Source organism: Eimeria mitis, genomic scaffold (genome assembly GCF_000499745.2).
Source record: "Eimeria mitis Houghton genomic scaffold, Emh_scaff265, whole genome shotgun sequence".
NCBI lineage: Eukaryota > Apicomplexa > Conoidasida > Eucoccidiorida > Eimeriidae > Eimeria > Eimeria mitis.
In genome coordinates, this window is record NW_013570992.1 from 14162 (window position 1) to 24357 (window position 10196).

At 47.7% G+C, this 10196-nt stretch overlaps 2 protein-coding genes across 2 annotated transcripts; one reads left to right on the forward strand and one right to left on the reverse strand.

The window, feature by feature from the left end:
- Positions 1–2926: 2926 nt before the first annotated feature.
- Positions 2927–5108, reverse strand: EMH_0006050 (tubulin beta chain, putative; the record flags this gene model as incomplete). The annotated part of the gene is made up of 4 exons (XM_013497400.1): positions 2927–2998; positions 3113–3200; positions 3346–4439; positions 5013–5108. 4 exons carry the CDS (start codon positions 5106–5108, stop codon positions 2927–2929), a joined length of 1350 nt encoding a protein of 449 aa, XP_013352854.1.
- Positions 5109–8967: 3859 nt separating this feature from the next.
- Positions 8968–9903, forward strand: EMH_0006060 (uncharacterized protein; the record flags this gene model as incomplete). The annotated part of the gene is made up of 1 exon (XM_013497401.1): positions 8968–9903. The coding sequence occupies one exon, from the start codon at positions 8968–8970 to the stop codon at positions 9901–9903; it is 936 nt and encodes a 311-aa protein (XP_013352855.1).
- Between the last annotated feature and the right edge of the window lie 293 nt (positions 9904–10196).

Sequence of the window (10196 nt, forward strand, 5' to 3'; positions counted from 1 at the left end):
TATATATATATATATATATATATATATATATATATATATATATATATATATATATATAAAGTGTTTCCGAGCACTTTTGGTATTGGCGGCTGTCACGCGTTTCCTCTTTTCTTTTATTTGAAGAATGATTATATTTGTTATCTTTATGTGTACTGATTGGTTGTCTACTGTATGACTACTCCCTGGCTGTATCCCTTACGATGAGTAAATAGTTTTCTTCTCTGCGGGCTGAGTAGTTGTATACGTGGAGTAATGATTAACTTTCCCCTGTATGAATACTGGCTAGCTATCTGTCTGCATATTCATGTAGCGATATTATGGCTACCGATTAGACTACTGATTAGTTGTATGCATGTTCATACAGAAATATAAATCCGAACAATCGGCAGCTGTATGAACGGAAAGTGAATACATAGGAGCAGCTAGACACTGTGAGCATACGAGAAAAAATGCACGGTATCCATCATAAACTACCTGTTCTTTGCAAATGCTGTACCATGGTCTGTCTAATCTCGTTTCATAGAATTCAACTCCTCGAGGGCCAGTTCAATGTTCAACAATCATCTACAGTGTTACTGCATGCAACAAGGGGGGCTTGGGGGTTACTGCTTGCTGCGATGCCTTACAGCACCAGTTGCAGCAAGGAGTGCCTATTTACTCAGGACAAAAGTCTGTCTCCTCTGCTCCTTTCTTCACCCCTACCCGGCAACAGGCCCATAGGCCGCTGGGACCAGGCCACCCAGGCCACCTGGTGACTGGGGTGGAGGTCATCAGCTGCTTTTTGAAACGCACTAAATGTATTCTTTCTGTTGCAGCTAACTACTTCCTGGCTACGAACGAGAGAAGTCAACGGGACTGCTGGGCGCTCCCCTTCTTTATANTGCGTCGGCTGCGCAACTGATGCGCTGCCGGCCTACTTGCTGTATCGAGTTGAAAACGAAAAGCACTTTTACTTGTGCCGCCGCCTGAAAACATGATAAACATGATAAACAAGGATTTAAATACAAGCAAAAGTGAAGTGTTTGGGTGACGCGCTTACACCTGCATCTGTCCCCGCGATGAAAACGCATCAGTGCGCTGCGACGTGCATGCATGAAGTTGTCATCTATACATACATGCAAGCGAGGGGCAAATACACTATACTATATAATGCAATATATTTTCTATATAATAAATATTAAACATTTACAAATTATGGGCATAATTACCATAGATAATTGACTGAAGTGGGGTTCGAACCCACGCCCTTTCGGACTGCGGCCTAAACGCAGCGCCTTAGACCACTCGGCCATTCAGCCGATGACCTGGGCTAATCCCTCTACCTTTGTTCTGCTGTTACCACAACTATTTGTTTTCTTTTGTATGTTTATGTTCTTTTACCTGAATACTTGTCTAGAGGATTTTCTCCAAAAAGGGAGAAAATCCGCCTCTCTGCGGCTGAGTCCAGCCGCCTCCTCGCTACCCTCCCCGGACGTCTGCTGCATGCACAGGGCAGCGGTTGTAGCGGGAAATACAATATACATACTATACCGGGAAGCACCCAAATTATCCGCAAGCTTTAACTCTTTTTGTTACGGCTGAGTAATCATATCTCTGGACTTCACCGACCATTCGTCAATCTGAAGCCCAGCGAGCCGAATTCTCCCTGCTGGCGGAGTTCCTGTCTGTGGCTTGAAGTTCAGCAAAATATATTAGATAAGCAGGTTGCAATACAAAGGACGGACTCATGATGGTCTCTTAAGGGGTCCTTGCTTGGCTGCGTTTCCGCCCAAGGCGAACCTGGTTGCCTCCAGTAGCAGGCTGTGAATTCGCCAGACCTTTTCCAACTGCTGCGCTGTTCATACAGACAGGATGGCTGATGATGCGTTTTCTGAGGATGGGAGCGTGGCTACAGGAGAGGATCTCTTGCTAGAGATTTCAAATATCCTCAATACAGGACTGGACAGAGCTTCCCTTTCAATACTAGTGGAGATGCTGCAACAGGGAGTTCACCCAGAAGCCCTAGCACGTGTCGTCCTGGAGCTTGATAGAGCCCTTCTTGACGTAAAGCAGAAAGAGGAGAACAGAGTACCACCAACACACGGGCCCGCTACACATAGGGGGCCGTAAACCCAGCAAGATACCTGAGAAGTATCTCTACGGTTTCTATGTAGTAGCTTCCTCCGGTTGTCTAGCAATCTGGCAACTTTTTTTTTTGCTGAGAACTATTTTCTTCGCTTAAATTATTGCCTGCTGTTCTAAAATACAGCTACTATCAGTTTTGTTGTGTTTGGCGGCGCCTGTACAGAGGCTCCGGCTGATCAAGTGGAAATGCACGTGGCACGCACTTATTCATGAAGTCAGTATTGTAAGCCAAACCGAATAAAAATAACAAAAGAATCATGGAAGACCAGCGTAACTCTGAAACAGCAACGTTGCATGGCGGTTCGTTGCAACTGCGCGCCGGGGCTTGGGTGCCCTATTCATGTGTAGTGCCTGCTTTATAGTTAATTAGAATACATTGGCAGTTTCACTGGATAGTGAGTGGGCGTCAGGTGCTACGCAAATTATTTATTTTTGTGCATCAGCTCAGGTTAGTTTAGCCAAAAGGAGGAAACCTTTCAGTAGTGCGAGCAGCATATATACCACTTGGGGTATATTACGCTGGACGCTTCCTTCCCCCTTTGTTCCCTACATAATAAACAATATATTTTTACCCGCTGCGCAGTTTTACGTATTTCCCTCGACGGTTTGGCTGGCCGGGCGACGGAATAAATAAATACTTCTATACATGAATTTGCTGATGCAATAAATATATGTCATGTGGCTGTTCGTGGGGCGAATGTTAATCAATGCCCAGTCAGTCAGTCTCGAAGGACTGGCTTGCAGACCACAACTAAAGCATCCCTAAAGACAAGAGGAAAACGAAAGCCAATGTCGCGTTTTTTCACGCGGCGCCTTCTGCATCCATAGCACCTTCTTCTTCGTCGAACTCTCCTTCTTCCTCGGCGGTGGCATCCTGAAAAAAACAAAAAAAAAGAGAATGCATGGTAAACAACTCCACTCTAGCAGTTGAAATCACTTTTCCATAGAATGAAACGAAAGCGATGCACTTTTTGTGAAAGTTTCCTACCTGGTACTGCTGATATTCAGAGACCAAGTCGTTCATGTTGGACTCGGCTTCGGTGAACTCCATCTCGTCCATACCCTCACCAGTGTACCTGTGAGATGGAAACCACAAAAAAACTACATAAGTCCCCGATGTATGATCTAGAACCCTTAAACTTGATCGAAAATAGCTACTTTTGCCGTCTGTAAAACCCTAAACCATCGAAGAGTGACAAAGAGCGAAACAGGTGAACTGACCAGTGAAGGAAAGCTTTGCGGCGGAACATAGCCGTGAATTGGTCAGAAACGCGCTTGAACATTTCCTGGATGGCGGTGGAGTTTCCGACGAAGGTGACGGACATCTTGAGTCCCTTGGGGGGGATATCGCAGACGCCAGACTTCATGTTGTTGGGAATCCATTCGACGAAGTAAGAGGAGTTCTTGTTTTGTACGTTAAGCATTTGTTCGTCGACTTCCTTGGTGCTCATGCGGCCTCTGAAGAGGGCGCAGGCCGTGAGGTAGCGGCCGTGGCGTGGGTCGGAGGCGCACATCATATTCTTTGCGTCGAACATTTGTTGGGTCAACTCGGGGACGGTGAGGGCGCGGTACTGCTGTGAGCCGCGGCTGGTCAAGGGGGCGAAGCCAATCAGGAAGAAGTGGAGACGAGGGAAAGGCACCAAGTTCACAGCGAGTTTTCTGAGGTCGGAGTTGAGCTGACCAGGGAAACGGAGGGAGCAGGTGACGCCGGACATTGCAGCGCTGACGAGGTGGTTCAGATCGCCGTAGGTGGGGGTGGTGAGCTTGAGAGTGCGGAAGCAAATGTCGTACAGCGCCTCGTTGTCGATGACCTGCACTTCGTCTGCGTTTTCGACCAGCTGGTGGACAGAAAGAGTTGCGTTGTATGGCTCAACGACCGTGTCGGACACTTTGGGTGAAGGGAAGACCGAGAAGGTCTCCATGATCCTGTCGGGGTACTCCTCACGGACTTTGCTAATGAGCAGAGTTCCCATACCACTCCCTGTGCCTCCACCGAGTGAGTGCGTCACTTGGAAACCCTGGAGGCAGTCGCAGCCTTCTGCCTCCTTGCGCACGACGTCGAGCACAGAGTCAATCAGCTCAGCACCCTCCGTGTAGTGGCCCTTCGCCCAGTTGTTCCCCGCACCTGTCTGCCCAAACACGAAGTTGTCGGGACGGAAGAGCTGGCCGAAGGGGCCGGAGCGCACGGAGTCCATCGTACCAGGCTCCAGGTCCATGAGGACCGCGCGAGGAACGTAGCGTCCTCCTGTGGCCTCATTGTAGAACACGGAGATACGCTCCAGCTGCAGGTCGCTGTCCCCCTTGTAGGTACCGGTCTGCGAAAGGCGAACAGAAATATAGATACACGAATATATTGAGGAATAGATGCATACTGATGATCATATCATGCACGCAGCTGTCTGATGCGCGAGTTTGCAGGTCAGATGCACATACTTCTGAGCAAAAAAAAAATATAATCGGACAATAGGGCACATCAAAAAAACATTTTGTTGAAAAATATTCATGAACCACGACGAAATTAGATGCAATGAAGGGCGGCCCCAGTGGCCTGCTTCTGAGGCGAGGTCGGCGGTCAGCGACTGACGGCTAGCAAAGGCACAAATGAGGCTCGACATGCAAAGATAGTGAAGAAAATTAAAAAGTGTTGCAGATGCTTGTGTGAATTAATGCGAGGCAATTAGTTTTCTTCATAAACGCAGCAGCCGATGGCTGTGCGCACGGGACCCGCCGCCGGCTGGACCCGCTACTGCACCCTTGCAAAGAGATAAAAGGCGGCTCTCAACGCTGCATATAATTGGATATGGAAACCTGCTGATGAGTGCTTTAGAAATCTGCATGTGCACCGACGCAAACCGAAGCAAAACGCGGAAAAATGCGGGGCTCCTCACCGGGGCTATGCCGTGTTCATCCGAAATAACCTCCCAGAACTTGGCGCCAATCTGGTTGCCGCATTGGCCACCCTGAACGTGAACAATTTCTCTCATTTTCGCGAAAGAAAGAAGTGACAGGGAAAGGAGGCAACTGCACGCAAAGGGCGGCGACGGGTCGGGTCAGCGCCCTGCTGCAGGCAAGAAGGGGCACCAGACACAGCAGGCGCACGCAACTGTGCCGATTCCTGCCTCGACAGAACAATCTTTCGGGCAAATTGAGTAAACGAAAACCAAAGAAGAGAACCTTTCGCCTGTGAGAATCAAGGCAATGGAGGCTTGCGCAACGGAGGGAGCATTCAGGGTTGTGGCGGTGGTGGTGCTGGGTGGCTGCTGACGGCCGCACGCGCAGCTCTGCTTACCAACAGGACCCCTTCTCTGTCCCGGTAATTAGATCAACTCTCCAATTCTAATTTGTCTTTGACTCAACTTGACACAATACACTGATTTTTGAGGGAGGTGGTCTAGTTTAAGTGAATTACTCACGCGACTAGGGCCCCCTCACCAAGCCGTGTAGCCGGCGTCGTGAGTTGCTGCCTCTGCTCTATGGCCTGAAAGATTAGTTTCTGTGAACATCGAGCTTAAATAGAATAACTTAGAACTTACCTTTGACTTTTATTGTCCTCAGGCCCTTAGCTTGCTCACTCTTTCAGAAGGTTTAGCCTGCATTACCACTTCACCCGCGGCCCTGCCGCCTGTTGGGTAGGGTTAGTGTGAGGGAAGTGCTGACTGATCATTTGCGCGGCATGAATATTTTAATATGTCATTTTAAAATTATATTTTACTTTTTATACGCCATACGGCTTATAACCGGTTGTTTGAGAGCAACTCCAGAACACACACCCTAATGCGCTGGAAGCAATGATTGGGTGGGCCCCTGTGTTTGCCTTCTATGTGGCCCAAGTTCGGCCTCCCAAAAGTCGAATGCGTTGGTTTCATTCTTTTAGTTATCGAATTCAACTCGCGATAATATCGCCTTCTCAAGCGTTGACTGTGGGTGGTTTAGCTTAACTCACGCTTCTCGTACCAAAGGCAGCAACAGCGGCGGCCTGAGGGTTCACCCCAGTCGCGGCAGTATAAAATAAGTGTGTTTTTCCTCGTCTTCTAAAAGCCGCTTCTCGTTCTTGCTTTCAACATTTGTATTTGTTTGTTTTGTGAGCACAATGCGGCCCACTCTCCACTTCACTCCGCAAGCTGCTTAGGCCTGTCCCTTCGACCCCAAACATCACCTTTAGTTCCGATGATCGTTTGTTCTTGCCCCAAAATTACCTGCTGATACAGTTGAAAGTTCTGCTCCTAAGCAATTACAAGGGATGAAAACGTAGATACACCGCTTTTCGATTCAGACCTCAGTCGTGGACTAGTGAACTCTTGCTGACCGAAAGCGATTTCTACACGTTATATATCATGAGTATTTGCGCTGCCCTCTAACACAAAGGATTATTGTACCTGAAGGGTTTAGGGTTTACTATATAGGGTTTAGGGTAGGCCGTCGCAGCACTTTTAGCCGTGGGGAATCAATATACCAGTACTCGCAGTTAAGAAAAATACTCCATTGGACTGTCGCTGCGAATAATCAGGGGATAGACTGCAAATTTCATGATTGAAATAGAGGCTTTCTACCCCGTGATGAATCTTATATTAGCTAGACGGCACTTCCTTCGCGATAGATCATGCGTTCGCCCCAGCAGCAGCAGCAGGGCTACGATGCTTATCCCGCAGAATGCAATTGTGGTGGTAGCGCCTTCGCCTTTGAACTCTTCAGGATAAGCTGACGAGCTGTAGATTGTGTCAATTTGATAACTTTTTGTAGACGTTGACGAAACAACGTACAAGACTGCATTGCCCATTGATAGCAGCGGTGGTGTTGATGCACATTCCCGTGAAGGGGAAAATAGATAGTTCATAATTAGGCACTTCGCTCCACCTTAAGGCTGTGTGCATTGGGGCGTTTCAACCAACTGCAAGAATAATCTTGCTCCAGAAGGTGTAGATCGCGTGGCTCCTGTCAGCACGGCTTTTAGGGAGTTGTTGTTGCCTTTATGCTGAAGGTTAAGCTATGGGGCTGAGAAATAGGCCACGACCAAAGCGGAAACGTCGTAAGTTTCCGTACGTTCTGCTCTTAGTAGCCTTAGGTCTTTGTTTATTTCTTCTTCTAGGCGTTCGAACAACGTGTGACGCACTTATGAGACACGGGACTCGTTCTACAGCCCATGTGGTGCGGGTAAAGCGCAAACAGCTGTTTGTTCGGCTAGAAACAATGTTTGCAAAACTCTCTGTAGGAGTTTTCCTCTCACTACCTGCATTGGCTTCAATTGTAGAAGAATGTGATTTGTCGCACCTACACTTAACTCTATTGGGTGGTTCCTTGTAATCGAGTAACGGTCGTGCTGAATCCGTACAAAGTTGTTAAGGGAAAACTACGAATGCTTGATTCCCAGGAGCTACCTAGCTAGCTAGTTGGCTAGTCCTAGCGGCTTGATACTGATTTCCTTTGATAGTTAACATAACAAACTCTATTTCCTCAAGGTGCCATTTTGTTTCTTAGCTCAGTTATAAGGATGCTTGCAGTGGGTAAGTGCTGAGAATAAATTTAGAGCTTCTTCCTGGGGATGACAGATGTTGAAATGGAAGCATTCTTCTGAGGTACTGACACAGCACTTCTGCCTTTTGCCAGCAAACGCATAACTAAAGCGAGAATTCATTTAGGATGGCCTGCAGGTTTATGCCTCCGCCTCTGTGTTTCACAAAGAGTTGCCTAAGCCCACAGTCTTGTCGCAAAAAGATTCGCTTGAACCCAGTGCTGATCTGCCTCTTTGCTCTTCAGTGTTTGATGTTTCAGGGGAGCAAGCGCCTGTCGTAGTAATAGCCGTAAATCGTGTTAAATCTAACTGGCATTTATTCCTAGGAATTTCTGAACATTGCTTCGAAGCAGCAGATCTGCGAATTCCGTATGTAGGAAACAAGTTGAAAGCTCACGCACGCATCCCTGCACTAGCTAAGTCCCCAAAGGGAACCAAACAGGGTGCAGCTGCAACCCAATATAATAGATGATATGAAAATTCGCTAAACCAACTGTCTTGTGGTCTACAAATTGTATAGACCCACTGTCTCGTGGATCAAGCTGCGTCTCAACACACTGTCTTAGGACTTAACCCTAAACCCTGATCACCAAACCCTAAACCATAGACCCTAAAACAATAAACACTAAAAACATAAATATTACAGTCTAATGTAGAGAATAAATGTGCATGAGCGAGCAGCGCAGCGCGTTCTTCGTCAGGAACTCATGGGGTTTAATGCACGACGAACGAGTGCAGTTCACGACATGAATGCGGAATAAATTAACCAATTATAATTGTTGTTGTATTGCGAGTAAAAACGAATATTTGTGTACCATTGTAGATATATTTTGACGCGTAATTCATTGGTTTATTTCGACAATGCGTCTATGCTTAGAATAAACGGCTGGAGTTGCCGCCGCATTAAGCCCGGCTCACCGGCCAGTTCTATGCTTTCTTTTTCTCCACATTAGTCAGTAGCTCTCTTTGGTGCATAGCCTCGTTCAAATATTTTACGGGTTTTATTTATGACGTTCTGCCCGTGGAGTTGTGCAAAGGGAAACCGTGCAGCATCTGCTTGCCGTGTCAATCGACTTGTCTGTCCCGTACAGCTTTTGTTCTCTACTCTTATACTTCACCTCGAAGCAGTGAAGCAAACTTTACATTAATAGAGAAAGTTTGCTAGAATGCTCCGTTTACAACCGGTCCACTGACTCTCTCCCTAGTACTCCGCGTCTAGCTGGCGTTGGCGGGGTTGTCTTCTATCTACCAGCTCTGACAGGAGCAGCTTTCCCTCTGCATACTGCGGCTGTAAGCCTCATACCCTCCTTGTCACGCTTCGGAAGGAAGGCAAAATGAAGAAGAAATTGTTGGCCATAGCAGCGCTCTCTGCAGCGCATTCTGGGCTTCGCGTTGCTGAGTTTGCAGCAGCAGCCAGTGGTCCGTCTGTTGCAGTTTACGACGATGAGGGTTTTGCCGATCTCCCCCCTTCAGCTGAAGCATCACCGTATATGCAGGAGAATGGTGAGGCCACGTTGCGCATACCGCGTGAAGACGTGGAGACAGCAGCAGTGGCGGAGAGCTCCGACCGGACGCCAAAAGAAGATCCAGAAGAACGCCTGTGGCATGTTGAGTCGGCACAACCCACGGTTTCTTCAGCTGCCGCTACAGTTGCTGCTTCAACAGGTGCGGCGGCAGGCTCCGGTGCTGGAGAGGCGCAGGAAGCGGTGGTGGATGACATGGACTCCCCGACAAGTAGTCTCACCCGTTCAGATTCGTCTGATATTCGTCAGAGAGGTGTGCAGGGAAATTCTGCTCCGTTGACGAATGGTGGAAGCGGCACTGAAGGGGGAGAGGAGGGGCAGCGCCTGTTGCTGCTAGACAAAGACCCTCTGTCTCCGTTGTTGTTGTTGTCGAGGGCCCCTCGGGGTGTAGGCTTGAAGTCCTTTGTCCTGGGTCTAGGATGCTTGTTGCTTGCTGGTTTGTTTGCGTTGGAGGGGGATGACTCTATACCTCGCGGCCCGGCTCATGCACTGGCCGAGTTTTGGGATTTGGACCGCGAAGACGTTTCCGCTATTGCTTTCACTCTGTTGGTGCTACTGAGCACTGTTTCGCTTATTTCTGCGGTGTACAGACACTTCAGTAGGGTTCGAAGACAACGGGAATGGATTCAAAAGGCAGAAGAAGGGATAGAAGCAGCCAAAAGAATTCATCAAACCCGGGTGAAACAAATCTTGGCTCGCCAAGAGCCTGCAGACATGGCTATCTTGCAGACTGGCAAGCCTTACTAAGTATACCTGTTGTAAGCATGCCTTATGTGTGGCATGTGTAACAGTATGCTTTGGATAAAATATCAGGATATATGCCCTGGGGCATAATATTATATAATTAATATATTTAATTCTCCGAAGCAAAACAGAAAGTGAGGGCGTCAAACGGGGACTGACTGCCGAAGGCAAGGGGGGCGAAGATCCTCCCGACTGCCTTTCTAAGGTATACATATCTTCGTATACATATGTCCGTCGTGAGTATATATGCATATATATGTAATATATATATATATATATATATATATATATATATA